Here is a 16023-nt window from a genome sequence, read left to right on the forward strand (position 1 = left end):
GGCTTTGTTGCAAGGATAGGTTCCTGGGTTAGTGGTTCTGTTGTGTGGTATGTGGTTGCTGGTGAGTATTTGCTTCAGGTTGGGGGGCTGTCTGTAGGCAAGGACTGGCCTGTCTCCCAGGATTTGTGAGAGTGTTGGGTCATCCTTCAGGATAGGTTGTAGATCCTTGATAATGCGTTGGAGGGGTTTTAGTTGGGGGCTGAAGGTGACGGCTAGTGGCGTTCTGTTATTTCTTTGTTAGGCCTGTCCTGTAGTAGGTGACTTCTGGGAACTCTTCTGGCTCTATCAATCTGTTTCTTCACTGCCACAGGTGGGTATTGTAGTTGTAAGAATGCTTGATAGAGATCTCTCTGGTCACGCGATTACAGATTACAGTCTCCAGCGAGAGACTGCTGAATTGGAATTCATTTGCTTTTGGTTATGCATACTCTTCCAGAGTTCCCCTGTTTGTGGTCACTCTGGTTTATAGTTTAATTCTTTGGAGACATGTAGCAGGTAAGGTAAAGAACACAGGCTTTACATAGGAACATATTAAATACATACTCTTTACACTTAGAAAGCACAGGAGAGTTACAGATCTATGCGAACAATAAACACCTGAACGAAGTCCTCCCTCCAGAGCCTCAGAGTCCTCACCTCACCTGAGCATTTTGAGGGCTGGTCCATGTTCTTAGCAGAAGGTGAAGTCCCTCCTGCCTCCACTCCTCCAGCTGTGTCTTTTATGTCTCACAATGGACTGGCTCCCTTGCTTAGAGAGACTGTAACATTTAAAAAAATATCGGTCTGTGACACCTTTGCTCTTATGCTGGATAATTTCCGTGCTCCAACCCTCCCGGTTGGTTGCTGGTCTAAGAGTTATTAAAGTCAATGGCTCTGCCCTTAGCAACCACATTGCTCCATCTGGGTAGGACTGACTGTTCAAGCTTGATGTCCCCTTCGTGGCTGTGTTTCGGTTTCCCAGACATCGTCTGTTTCCATTACAAAGTGGAGAGTCTAATCCACACATTTGCACTCAAATGATACTTCACAGAACAAAAAAGGGATTTCATAAATGGACACAAACATATTCCCCAGATTGTCACAAATAATACACATATATTCTCACACACTAGTTGGTAACCTTGGAATTCACAAGCTAATAGAGTGCCCCCTCTCCACTACATGTTTCCTTTATTCTGTCTTACTTTTTTCTTCTCTCTTTCCCAGAAATAGACTTGTGACAATTCTTGGTGATTCTGGTAACCTAAGTATGAAGCTGAGCTTTCCCATCTCCTGCAGGACCTCTTTCTGCACTTCCGATTGCAATTTTTTCCACCTTTTGTATTTGTAGGCACCCTTTCAGTGTATCATTTCTGGCAGCAGGTTATTTATAAACCCAGAAAGCAGAACCCTTCCCAGGAAGAGGAATGGTCTCTTGAAATGTGTGTCTGTTTATTTAGTTCTTAGAACATGCAACAGGGTGTAATTACATCAAGCCATATCTATTAGCTAGAGTCTTTTGTGGACCATCCTGATGCCATCCAATAGCATCTTACGTCTCTTGATCTAAGGGATTTACTGATCAGTGGTGATTCTGTTAAACTTGGTTAATTTTGTACTTTCTTTAGTCCTTCTCCTCGAGGGAAGAAGTTATATTACTTTAAAGGTTTATATATATATAAAAACAAATCCCATTTTAGAGGAGAAAGGGGGGACAAAGTCAGAAGCATCCTCCAGAACAGTGGAAAGGCTGAAATATTTCTAGCTGAAATACCTTTATAACTTAATTCAGGTAAAATAGCACTTGATTGGGAAGTACTTCATATTTGTCTGATGTTAGTTGTATACAGTTAGTTATGTTAGTTATGTATGGTTGATTTTAGTAGGTATTTTCATAGCGTGATTGATTTTCATGATCTAGAGTAAATGTCTTCGTATCTGAGTGCATTGTGTTATATTTCATGAGAATTTGTACTGTGATTAAAATATGTGAGTCAAAGGATACTACTTATGGGTAGAGGTAATTAACTGGCATTATGAATATGATATGAATATGCATTGGATTCATGATTCCTTAATTTTTTTGTAATAGATTCTGTCTACAAGAAAAGCTTCCATTACTTATTATTTTCTGCCTGGCATAAGAAGGGGAAAATGAATGTGAAGAGGTTGAATTGTTTGATACAGCTGGGTAGAACCCAATAAATTACCCTGTTCTGTATTAAGTACTTTATGGGGATCACAAGGACATGAGTATTGATGTATTTGAACTAAGCAGTAGTGGAAAATCATGAAAATGCTACTGCAAATCAGTTCTAGATCTGGAAAATAATGATAGCATGCAATAGAGGGATTGTATAACCTACCCTTTCACCAATTTCTTCCAGCTTCTCCCCTCAAACTTTTTCATCCAGCAATTATAAGCATGGCTGTGACATAACCACATGCAATTGTCCAGTTTGAGTACTGATACTTATTGGATAAATGAGTTTTGAAAGGAGTTTCTCATGCTAAATTTGTTGGGTTTCTTTTTTCTGAAAACAAAATCAAAAGGGCAAGCATATGCTCTCCAGGAGAATTCTAGCTGGCAAATCCACGGGCGTTAGTTTCCGCTGTGCTGATTCAATTCAGGTAGCATGACACAGCAGAGCAAAAAGAGCAAGCAGAAGTAACAATTTTGCAAGTCAGAGAAAAATATAAATGTAACTAAATTAGGATATTAGTATAGGTGATATGCCACTCGGTTGAATAAGGATTCAAAACAGAGAATACTGGAATTAGAGCTGAATTATTCCAGGTTCTCAGTCCTGTCTTCAGCCACTGGCACAGGCTGCAACTATTTTCAATTATGTTTCCTTTAGAAAGAGGTTCTTTAACTACATAGGGCCAGATTCTGCCCCTTTACTCTGCATGAATAATGTCCTATTGCACAAATAGTAGCTTTGATTTCAGTGTGGCTGCTCGTGGAATAAGGTGCTGCTGAGCTTGAGTGACTCTAGCAGAATGTAGTGTAATAATTAAACGGGGTTTAATTATCAAATTTCCATAGTGACATTTTGATATTCCATTTTGTTGTTGTTGAGGGGAGTAGCTTTTCATTTCTAAGTAGTTGTCTTTATCTGCTAGAATTCATCATAGCTATCATTAGCATTAACTATCCAACCGCTTTTTCTAACCAGGTATTAAAGTGAGCTTTAGAACCAGGGAACCTGATGGTCTGATTCTTTTCTCTGTGTCACCTGGGAATCAAGAGGAATACATTGCTCTTCAGTTACAGAGTGGACGTCCTTACTTTCTTTTTGATCCACAGGTACGGTAAAGAGAAAGATCAAATGAAATATAGCTTTATTACAGATCCCCAAGGCATATTGTACGCTTAATGGTATAAGATGATGGGGGTGCTTGCTTTTTCCATTTTTTTCATATTGATCCTGGTTAATGGGTTCTTCAATACCCTAGATAATTGGTGATCCTTAGAAAAGAAGCATTGATTCCCCCCCCAGGCTTTTGTAACATTTAGTTATGTTTGCAAGTGTTAACATTTTTAAATTAGAGTTGCATTACAATTTTTTAAAAACTATTGTTCTTACCATTACCACTGAGTTAACAATCGTTAGTACCATCTTAAAATTCATTTTAAATACTAAGACAACAGTTATGGATATGTCTCTTTTTGATTATTAAATGAAGATAGCATACTTTTCTAGTAAATATTTTTCAGCATCCCATTTGATTGGACACCCATTGAAGTCATGAGAGTTTTCCCATTAACTTCAGTGGAAACACAGTTGAGCCCTAACTTTAAATTGGTGCCGAGAATATGTAATATATCCTTTTAAATACTGTTATTAACACTTTTATTTTGTAAAATAGGTATAATTTAAAAATACAACTCTGTGGCCATAGCATCATACAGACAAATCCACTCTGATTGATTTAAGTTATGCAATGTGTGCATTAGGTGACTGCGTTAGTTCACTACTTTTAAAAGAACTTAGAATGAAATCCTGTCCCTTTGACGTAAATGGGAATTTTTTCAGTGGCTTCAGTGGGGCCAGGATTGCGCTCTGAGGTCTGATCCAAAGCCCATTGAAGTCAGTGGAAAGCCTCCCATTACCTTCATTAGGCTTTGAATGAGGCTCATAGTGCTGTGACTTTCTTATATATTTTGATTATAATAGTGGCCAAGGTCTTAATCAGAATTGGGGACTCTTTGTGATGGGTACAGTACTCTTTCTGATGGATGGTATGGGTGATATAGATAAATGGAGAGCCCCTACTCTAGGGATTTAGCCTAAAATACTTCAACAGAGAAACCACACACATTTTTTGGCAACCGGGAGCTGTTAACAATTCAGGCCTGGCAAATGGTTCAAGAAATTAATTCAGATATGATCCCTACAAAGCGTTTGATTTTACAAATGTGAAATGCCTTGTTTTACATAAGAATATTTAAATATGGTCACAGTATCATTCTGCGACTCTGGTAAAAATGTGTTACAGAAGCGTTTTGTGGAATGTATTTTGAATCCAGAGAATAGTTTCCTCCAAAATTAAGCACAGGTTGGCACATGAGGTTGTGTGGTCCCAGCTTGAACTAGTTACAAATAAAATGTGGTTTCTGATGTATAAAACTATTAATGTTTCGATTGTTGCCAAACATAATATGAAGAACCACTTATTCAGACACCTGATCTTTAGAATGCAGCATCGTTTGTAACAATTTTAACGCTAACTAAGTACACTTTGATGAGACAGCATTTAATAAAATGCTCATTAATTTCATCATTAGCAAGGGTATGCTAAGAAGTAAGCCAGTTTCTTATGTCACGCCCAATTAGCATCCCATGCTAGTAATCCCATTAGTATTGTTGAATTCACTAATGGAAAAACTAATGGGCATGCTACCAGGGCACATTAATTGGGCATGACACCAGTTCTGGTTTTAATTATTAAACTATGATAATGAAATGTGTGTTTGTAAAATATTAAAATGTTGAAATAAGGTAGAAGACAATAAAAATAGTATATGAAAAAATGCCTGGGTGCATGTAAGTGCATGTGGGTTTGTGTTATCATTGTGGGACAGTGAACTGATACACAAACCAAGCCTGCATACCTAGGATGCAGGTACCTTTAAGAAAGGCACATGCATCTATGTGGAAAACATACTACACATGCTCATGGGAAATTACTCCCTTTTTATAATCTTAAATACATCATACATATTCTCATGCATGGTATGCTCAGTGACAGCATCCAATTAAAAACATACTGAAGAAACGTTTTACATTAAGTATCTGTATGCTGGCCAGCAACACTCAGATAAAGTTTGAAAGGAATGGAGCTTTATTCCTTTAGGCTAATGCAGCTTTAAAGGTTGTGATAGTAGTGTTCAACAGAATCACATTAGTATTTTTCACATTAGTACACTACCTTTTTTCCATCAGTATAATATTAAGATCACTGAAAGGGAGAGAAGTTGAGAACAAAGGTGTCAACAAAAATTACAGATCTATCTTTTTCATTTACTGCCGGACAGTGGCAAATGAGCTACTACTTTCAGAGATGCCAGTAACTATTGCTAAAACAAAACAAGAGTTTATTTGCAAGTTTGGAAAATAGTTTTATGAAATCTGTCCTCAGAGTAACAATTTGTAAAGGTAATTTTACTTTATTAATATCTACTATCTAAGCAAAGTAGCATTTTTGCAGTTAAATAATTGCCTGGGAAGTTTTACTTACTGTACAGATGAGTATCCATAAGTCTCAGCTGCTTCTTGTTCAGAGGGACTGATTTCACCTAGTTGTTAGGAAATTGCAATACAGGGCGACAACCTTCAAACACTTACGCTTAACTTTACGACTGTGAATGGTCCCTATTTCTGGTACAGCATAGGATTTTGCAGGATTTGGCCTAATTGTAGCCAGTTTTAAACCAAATTATAGAAACCACTGTACAGTTATATTTGCAATCTTAGGCTAAATTAGAATATGAATTTAACGTGCTTTCAGCTCCATCTGTAGAAGAGATATACAGTTTATAATAATCTTTCACATCTCTACCTATCATTTAGTTTATCCAATTGAATAGGGTTGCTCCAATATTAACAAGTATGGGGGGGGGAAAGAAAAAAATACAAGAAAGCTCTTCTTTAATAAAGTTTTTCTGTAGTTGGCATATTAGCATTTTGTAGGCAGATAGATAATGCATACTAGATTAGACCATTGCTCTATCTATCCTGGTATCTTGCTGCCAACAGTGGCAATGCGTCAAATACATATTCAGAGATCTTCTTTCCTCATTTTTATCTTGATTAGTGATGGCATTTTATTTATTTCTTAGGAGCATGGAAATGTCCTTTTTGGAAAGGTTGAACACACATTGTGGTCTAGTTGTTAGAACAGGGGGATTGGGAGTCAGGACTCCTGGATTCTGTTCTTGGATTTGCCACTATCTTGCATTTGCCTCTCCATCTTTCTGTGCCTTTGGGCAAGTTATATTATTACTATTATTATTTGTATTCTGATAGCACCCAAAATGTAGTAGACATTGACCACACATACAATAAGATACAATCTTGCCCAAAGAGCTTACAACCTAATAAGACAAGCAATATATGAAGAGTGGAGGAAATAGATACAATCAAAATGTACACAGTTTTTATATCTGCATTAATTAAAGTGGAAAATGTATGGCTAAGTACGTTTTGGTGGTTAAAATCTCAACAAATAAAAGTGTGATTTAAAAAAATCAACTATGACCAACTATCCTCATCCTATCCATTATTAATTGGCTTACTTCTTATTTCTTAGCCTCACTTTTTCCCATTTTTAAAATGGGGGTAATTATTTTTAGCTCACAGTGGGGTTGTGAATCTTTAATTAAATAGTTATGGCACTTTGAGATCTCTAGACAAAAAGTGCCATAGAGAGAGAATATCATTAATCGTTGCTTCAGGTGTTTGTACGAAAGATAATACATTAGCAAAACACTTCTCTTTCTTTAGCATAAGGGGTGCATAAGAATTGTGATAATAATTAGAGAGCACAGTAATTCATTGTCAAGCATTCATGGTATTTCATTGTCAAGCTTGCCTCATAGCAAACATTTATTTTTTGCTCTTCCCCCTAATCACCTGAGATCTATTAACAAGAAGCTTATGTCCTGTGTTTGAGATTTGAGGTGGAAACTAGCATTAAAACAAGAGTCTACTCTTTGCCATTAAGGCCAGCATCTCTCTAATGTAAATTGGAATCACCAGTGAGAGCTACTTCACTTGCTAATTAGAATGTGACTTCTTGATTTTAAAAATAAAAGCTAATGATTTGTTCAAATGTTCCATTCTCCAAGAGTGATACATTAAGCTGGCTTCTTTTAGTGTTATAGGCAGTGCATTGCCCAAGTACAGCGTTTTGCTTTTAAGAACAAAAGGTGAAATCGTGGTCCCAATGAAGTCGCTGGCAAAGCTCCCACTGACTTCATTGATGTGATTCCACTCAAAGTATTTTAAAGTTTTACTGAAACAGTAACAACGAAGGTTCAGTATATAGTTCTGTAGCCTTAAAATTCTGTCTGTTCTGCAGGGATATCCTGCCCTGAAGGGTGAATTCTATTGAATAATATTGAATTCCTTGGAAAAAGGCACTTTATCCCTGCAAGTCAGGTGTAATTTAATGCTCTGGGATTGTATTTATTAAGGATTACTGGGAGATTTAAACACCAATCAGACATCAATCTCTAGGAATTGCCCTATGACACCATCACTTTTCCTACAGTATTATGAGAGAAACATCTGTTTAAAAAAATGAATAATTCATTTTGACGTGCTGTCTGCATCAGTTATTTTCCTTTTACCTGGTGTATTTAGAAAAGTTTTTTACTAGACGTTAGCCATTGAGGTCTCCGAGTGTGTCTCACTTATCTTATCATTTACAATTTTGTATGTCTAAAATAATTTTAATATAACTGGGAAAGAGTCATGATTAGATTAGCATTTGTTTTGCATTCATCTCTTACGTATGAATGGCATCTTAAAACCATCCCCCTCTGATTTTTTTCTGCTGAATTTTTTATATGACTTTTCTCTTCTCCAAAAAAACTGGACTGACTGTCCTTAAGATTGAAGTATTCTCCTTATCCACAGAATGGGGTGAACAATGGCAGGGCAAGAGTCCCAATACTGCCCTATAAGTATTCCTGACCTTCACTTAGAGAGACTACCTAGAGACAGAAACTGCCAAACAACAATCCCAATTAGTGTTAAATGTGATGGTGGCTCCTGTACACTAGAGACTCATTTCACACACTGCAGGCTGAGTAACAGTCATCCAATAACTGTCTGTTGAAATATTACAGAATTTCACTTTATCCCCTACCCCCTCACTGAAATCAGTGGAGCTGCAGAGGGTGTAAGTCAGAAAAGAATTTAGGCTCTAACTCATAGTAGCAATTAAACTGGATCCCTAGTCCTACGCAAACTTTTGAGTAGGCTACTTTACCAAGGATTGGGATTACAAAGAGATAAGTAAAGCTTGCTCAGTGTAAACCATTATTCACTATTTTAGCATAAATTTAAATAGAGAGGGGAACATCACAGGTACCTTCTATTAATATTTTAAATATTTCTTGAAAGGGATCTGCAGTGGCAGTTACTCCAACAAATGATGGTGGAAGACAATACAATGATAATGTTTGGCACCATATAATTGCTACAAGAAATCAGGCTTTGGGAAAAATCACTGTGGATAGTCAGTACACAGGTAATTAACCCATTCCTTCACTTTATATCATTATCATCAGGATATTACTCACTTGCTCACTTTCACTATTTACCCTCTTTTGTGTGTCGAAAATATTTGCACAAATTTTCATGACAAAATTGGTCACAGTACATTGTACAGTTCTTGCCATCCAAAATAAAGTCTTTCTGCAATAGCTATAGTCTGTAAATCATTGGCAATTTTAATACTAGACTTGAGGATTTTTGCCTCTTTTTATACTTCTTGATGATATGCTGCTATTACGTTATTCTATTGTAAAATGCCTTTGTAAAGCATCCTCAGGCTTGGGTAAAAGGGCATAATATAAGCATGCATAGTACTATATTTGAATCCTGGATCTAATATGTGATACAGCATCACTATTAAATTACAGATTTATTGAAAACTTTGCATAGAAAAATAACACCCTTTCTTTTTTTAGGTTTTTCCTCAGCTACAAGCGGTAGTACCATTATTGGGGAAAACACAGGTGTTTTTGTTGGAGGACTTCCACAGGATTATACTATCCTAAGAAAGGACATGAGTGAGTATAGTTGTGTTTATTCATGTGATGTATCTGAAATCCACTACAGTGGGGTTGACTTACCTACCTTTGCAACACTGAGGGCTGCATTGATAATTTGCCAGGAACCCGAGGGCAGCACTTAATTTCCATAATTATTTAGATAATTGTTTAATCAAAAATACATTCTCACAAATTTTCTTGTATTTTCATCTTCAATTATAGAAATTGCTTTTTGGCTGAGTTCACTAGCAATATAAGCAACATTACTTCACGCATATGTTGACTTATATAGGATACATACATTTAAGTTAGTAACATATACATAAAGCATGTGAGCACATTTCATAATTTATGTAGCATAAGGATTCCAAAGTACTTTTCATAACTATAAATATATATTGTGTGGGAGAGACCTCAGTGTTGATGCAAAAACAATATTAATAAAAATTTAATTATAATAATTTTGTCATTACAAAATTCTTTGTGCCTTTACTGAATATTAATAGCATGCTATAGCAAGGATGCTTAGAAATTGGACAATACACATGTTTAGCTAATTATGTTAAAAACTGTTAAAGCTAATAGAAGAAATTCCAGATGTTTTCTACTTCTGTGTCCCAAGCACAAGCAAACATCAAGCAGACTTACCACATAAACATTTTTAGGAAGAAACCTGACTGTGACAGGAATGCAGGTTTGTGTTATCAGAGCAATAAATCTAGAGGTAAAGTGGGGCTATACCATTTCCCTTCCCCATTTCTTTTCAAAGGAAAACCTGAGTTTAAAGCCACACAAACATTGTCTGGGAGCATAAAGTAGTAAAATCTCATTCCGTGGGCAAGTTAGTGACAGAAAGGTAAGAGAAGTGTCATTTGATTCAGAAAAATCTACAGAATCATAATTTCAGTGGTGTTGCCCTCTGTGGTATGGCAAGAGGGGCCTTGCTGTCTCTGGTTCCCAGCTCCAGGTCCTTCAGAAAAGGGTCAAGTTGGGTATAATTGAAAAGCTCTTTCTAAGAACTCCTAAAAAACAGGCATGTTTGGACTTTTGGAAAACAGAATTTTCTTTTCCATCAAACTCTATTAAACTGAAAATATCTCAGAAAATGAACTGAAGAAAAAAAATTTTTAAAGTTAGTTTTAACTCTGTCTTGATCTTTCTGGCCACAAGAACAAAGACAATTAAAGAAGTGTTGTATATTCATTAAACAAAGTGCATATTCAGGAGCTGAAAGTGTCACCTAAGCCATGGCCCAGGGCATGGAGCTAATGAAAGAGGGACAGCAACCAACTTGAATCTAAAGAAGCATGGAAGAGGTATGTTTTCTCACAATTTAATGAAAAGGAGAAGGATGTCTATAAGACAGAAGTGAGCTCCCCACTCTCACCCCCTGCTACTCTGCTTAGGCAGCAAGCACTATGTAACTCATTCTGTCCATCTCTACAAGCAAGCTGCCAAAGACAGAAAAGAAAAACAGAGAAGACTCAAGAAGAAACCAACCAAAGGAAACCTCTCCAAGACTTCAACATGGATTGATGAGAGAAAGTTAGCTAAAACATTGCCAAGGGACTAGGTTTAAAACTTTTGGAATGATTTTGTTGGAATATTGAAATGCTGTTGTAACTTAAAAGACTAACAGTTTCTCCTGTTAATCACCAAATGGTTAGTCCATGAGGAGACAGGCTAAACATTGGTAAACAGAAAATAGTGGTATTTAATTGGATTTAAAATTCTTAGTATTGGTTAATTGGCCTGTCTCAAGACAGCTCCTTAAATGGCTTCCTATAAGTAACTGATATAAATATTTCTTTGGTTTCATAGGATGTAGTTAAGATTGCTTACTTGGCCAGCTATATACTGACTGGTTATTTATTAATAACCAACAGGTCCACCTGCTCTGATACAAAATTATTTTGCCCATATATAAACATTCTTCGTTATCTTAAAGACAGAATAAAGAATGGATTCACAATAATTTGGGAAAACAATATACTTTGGTATTAACTAACAAAGAGGAAAGCACACCTCAGGTGTGTGTTCTTAGGGATGTAATCTCTGTTAAAACTCTCCATAGAGAGACATACAGAATAGACTGTAGCAGAAGTAACCAGTTTAACATTTGTGTTAGGTCGTTGGTGGTGTTTGATGTTTTCTTTACCTTTCTTTAACAATAAAAGAGCTGTGGTTAATAACTATGATTATTTTGGTTGGTCTTTAGCTTCTGTGTGAGCCAAGCTTCTGTATTGGCAGTAAGAGAAACATTTGGTAAGAGCTGGCCTATCATGTCTTGGTTCTCTAAACTAAATATTTTTAGTAATTTTTCATTCAAAATTACTTGGCGTCCAACAATTTAAAACTACACCTTTCATTCCCACAAATTGACTCACCCAAGAACTTAACTACAAAACATCAAGGGTGAAATGCAACAACAATTTAGCTTAGCAGCACTGCATGCCTGTATAGGACAGAAAGGTGCTTTGTCCAGTTGAAACAGTAGAGGAATGTAGACTGCTACCCAAACTCAAATGTAATGGATAGTTATATTTAACCAGGACACTGGACATAACACCCTACTTGTGCAAAATTGCCATGGCTTCTTGAATGTCTACAAGTAAGTGAGACTTTTTCACATCTCATCCAAAACAAAGTAACTCTAGCAGTAGGGTGACTCCTAACACAATGCTCAGTAATTAGTCCAGTACTGGAGCGTAGGAAACAATGCTACACTACAGTGTTTTCACCAGCTTTAGTTGCTATCTATCTATCTAGATAATTTAGGTACTTGTATGGCTCCCATTATTGTAGTATCTGAGTTCCTCACAATTTTGCTGTATTTATCCTTAAAACACCGCTGTGTAGGGAGTTGGGAAGTACTGTCATGCGCATTTTACAGGTGGAGAACTGAGAAACTAAAAGACTTCAGGGTACTGAAGCCAGATATCCCGGGTCCCAGTCTGGTGCCACTGGACCATACTGTTTCTCTTAATTGCTTATGTACTTGAATTTTTATTGCCTACTTCATACACCTGCATACAATGCGCATTATACTATGAGCAGTGGAACACAATGAAGTGGGTAAATGGGTTACTTATGATCTGTTTAGATAAGGATCTGGGTATATTTCACCCATGCAGACCGCAGTTTGGACCTCTATTGTAATATTTTGCACTTTCCTCACATGGCTGTGTCCACATGCAAGGAGAATGCAGATTACACACACTGCAATTTTACCACTGTTTAAAACCCTCCATATTCTTAGAGTCTAAGAAGTGACTATGTAAAAATGACAGGTTTCAGAGTAACAGCCGTGTTAGTCTGTCTTTGCGAAAAGAAAAGGAGTACTTGTGGCACCTTAGAGACTAATCAATTTATCTGAGCATACTGTAGCTCACGAAAGCTCATGCTCAAATAAATTGGTTAGTCTCTAAGGTGCCACAAGTACTCCTTTTCTTTATGTAAAAATGGTATTCTGGGACATATTTGTTGTGTCTCAGTGACTCCGTATCATGTTTGCTCAGTTTACAAGTAAAAAGATGTTTTTCCTGACTGACAGCACTGGGATCTGAAAGTCAAACAGTGTTTTTGAGTTTATAGCACCATCAGTAATAAAGACTTAGAACTTAGTTGACAACTTGCTTTCATGATTTGCTGCCTGGAGTAGACTCCAGCTCACTCTCTTGTCATTGTGTTAACTCTGCAGGGTTTACAGGAATCAAAAGTAGCACAAACTTACTTTTGTCATTAAACATCCAGTTATAACACAGAGGGGCAAATTCTGTCCCTTCCTGAGTAGCTGCAGAGGGCTCTTTGGCAGTGCAGCCAATGTAGCTATGCTACTTAATATGAGGCTGGATATCAGGGAGCACACAGGAGGGTGGCACCCCTCCACATTGTGGAGTCTTGTTCCATACGTGTTTCCCAGCAATGCAGCACACAGGGAATGGGGGTGGGGAATCCATGAGTGCATGTAGGTATTACATAAAGTGCCCTGATCTGGTAGGTTAGGTAAAAAACAAAACAACGAAACCAACAAAAAACTCAGCAAGTCCATGGGATTAGTAAACCAAGAAGCTTCCACTTTCTGTGTCTTTATTTCAGTTCACCAAAAACAGAAAAACGTGTCCATAGTCTTTTAAGAAATTGGTTCAGACCATCATCCCAGGTGTCTGCCTCAGAACCCCCTGTAACTCAAAAGGACTATGCAAACAAACTAATCAGAGTGGGTTTACTTATATATATTTTTCAGAAGAGGGCCATCAGCAAAACCTGCCTTATTACAGATTCCTCTCCAGTTAGGAAAAATGGATGTATGCAATCTCTTATCTCCTAACATGTCTTTCCCCAGCCAGGGCCAAGAAACCCTGTTCACCTGTATTTCGTAGAGATATTGGATAGGAACTACCCAGACCCCTCCCCTGTTCCTTGTATTGAGTAGAGAGGGGAGTTTGAGCCCATACTGCTCAGGAAACTCTGATTTTGGGGTCCAAAGCCAGGTTCAGAAACAGCTGCTTCTATGAGACCACATCTTTCCCTTCACTGATTGCATCCCCTTCCTCATGGTATTTTTAAGAAGTAAAACCTGAATTGGAGGAGTGCTAATCTAGAAGGATTCCCTTAGAATCCTCATGGGGCATGTACGCACTGTTACATCCATATGGGCTACTTTCGCTGTTGATGTAAAGGAGCCTCCATGAAGCAGTTCAGCAAGTTCAGAATCCTCCCAGGCCAAAGAGTGGTGGCTGCTCCCCCTAATGGCTGGCCAGGCACTAAAGTCTGGATTTGACCCAGGGAGATGATCCATAAAGAGATTGATATTTATATACATATATATCTCTCCATCTGTGTGTGAAGTATGATATGTATGCATATTTGTCTTTATTTTAATATCAGGCGGTTCATTTCCTAAATGATATTTTCACTTTTGCAGGGACTAAGACAATAATCCAGAAAGGTTTTGTGGGGTGTCTCAGTGATGTGTTTTTGAAAAGAAAACACAATCCCTATGAAAATTGGGAACCTTTAGAATGGCAGGATGCTGAAGAGCAAAACAACGTCTATCAGAGTTGGGAAGGGTGTCCCACTGTCCTTACGGAAGGAGCACATTTTCTTGGCAAAGGTAAAATAGTGTATTATATAGTGGACCAATCAATTCTCAAATTGAATAAATTATCGCACCTGTTTTTCAATTGTCCTCTTTTTAAACACACTCTTACTTGTACAGGGTTATTTTCAGCTGGGCTAAGGCTTAGCTTCTGTGTTTACAAGAGCAATTCATGCTCACAGAATGAATTACAGTCAGCAAGAGGTGCAGCTGCTTGAGATGCACAGACATTTACTACAATGAAATTTTGCAGGTGCTGATTGTGCCTACAAAAGGAGAGGGCACACCTACTGAATATTAACACAAAATACCGTGATGCATCAATGGAACACCATGATGCCAACATCACAGTGAAGTATTAGGTTGTTGCACTGTTTCTCCTTTCTGAGTTTTTGCTCCATTTGATGATGAAGTGGCTTTACAAGGCTGAATGAACATCAACATAGCATCCTCTGTTAGAATTCTATAAATGACTCTGCAATGCAGCATCTTTCCTTACTTTTGATTTCTGCTTTGATTTATTTATTTTAAAAACGTGTGTTGTTTTGTCTTTCAAGGGTTCCTGGAACTCCGTTCAGATATTTTTCATGGTGGACTCGACTTTGAGATCTCCTTTAAGTTTAGAACAGACCAGCTGAATGGATTACTTCTGTTTGTTTACAACAAAGAAGGGCCAGATTACCTTGCAGTAGGTTCAGAAATGAATTATTACAATTCTTTTTCAGATACCTTTTATGAGATTTTCTTGTTACTGTCTCTCCCTAAAAACACTATCATTTGTAGTTCTTTATTTTTTCAAACCATGTAATCTTATATATGTTCACCAAATACCAATCTGTACAACATTTTAAAATGTATAGTAAAAGGGTTGAAAAGAAAAAAATATAATACATGTATATATTTTAAATAAGGGAAAAAATCAGTATGTCACATACACTGCAACATTTTCTACTGGATTGTAAGCAATTAGAATCAGTTAGAAATGGAAAAGACCTATATTAAGTCCATTCCCTTGACAGTGTGGGATTATTCTCTTTTGTATATTTACATTACAAGGACTTTATCCAGCTCAGTTTAACTATCCCAAGTTACAAGAGTTCCATCACTTCCCTAAGGAAACTGTTCCACGCCCTAATAGATCATCATAATCAGGAATTTTTTTTCTTACTAGCAATAATTATCCATTTTTAATAGGAATATAAGAATTGCCACACTGGATCAGACTAATGGACCATTTTAGTCCATTATCCTGTCTCCAACAGTGGCCTTCAGAGGAAGGTACGGGGAGAAAACCTGCAGCGGGCAGCTATGGAATTATCTGCCTATAGCGAAGTTTTCTTCCTAACCTCCATTAGGTAGAAGCTGGTTTATGCTGTGAAGCATTACTTCTTTTTCAAAACTCTGTTTGGGATTTTTTTAGTCCAGTCCTTTAGTCTTGTTAAACTCTTCAGTTCTACAGGTAAATTGTGTATTGTGAGAAACACTATTTCCTTTTATTAGTTTTAAATTTACTGCCTTTCAATTTTATGAAATTTCTCCTTGTTCTTGTATTATGAACGAAAGTGAACAGAAGAGCCCAATCCAATTCCTGCACACCATCATTAATTTTATACCTATAACATGTCCCTTATTTGTTTCCTCTGTACAGTAAAAC

At 37.1% G+C, this 16023-nt stretch overlaps 1 protein-coding gene across 1 annotated transcript in view; it reads left to right on the plus strand.

Moving 5' to 3' along the window:
- The window catches only part of USH2A (usherin), a 571967-nt gene that overhangs the window by 197689 nt on the left and 358255 nt on the right, over positions 1–16023 (plus strand). Inside the window, exons 21-25 of the mRNA XM_073338913.1 lie at positions 3159–3289; positions 8616–8742; positions 9185–9286; positions 14196–14384; positions 14927–15057. Coding sequence (XP_073195014.1) covers positions 3159–3289; positions 8616–8742; positions 9185–9286; positions 14196–14384; positions 14927–15057 — 680 coding nt within the window. The remainder of the gene's footprint in view (positions 1–3158; positions 3290–8615; positions 8743–9184; positions 9287–14195; positions 14385–14926; positions 15058–16023) is intronic.

The sequence above is a fragment of the Lepidochelys kempii genome, chromosome 3 (genome assembly GCF_965140265.1).
Source record: "Lepidochelys kempii isolate rLepKem1 chromosome 3, rLepKem1.hap2, whole genome shotgun sequence".
NCBI lineage: Eukaryota > Metazoa > Chordata > Testudines > Cheloniidae > Lepidochelys > Lepidochelys kempii.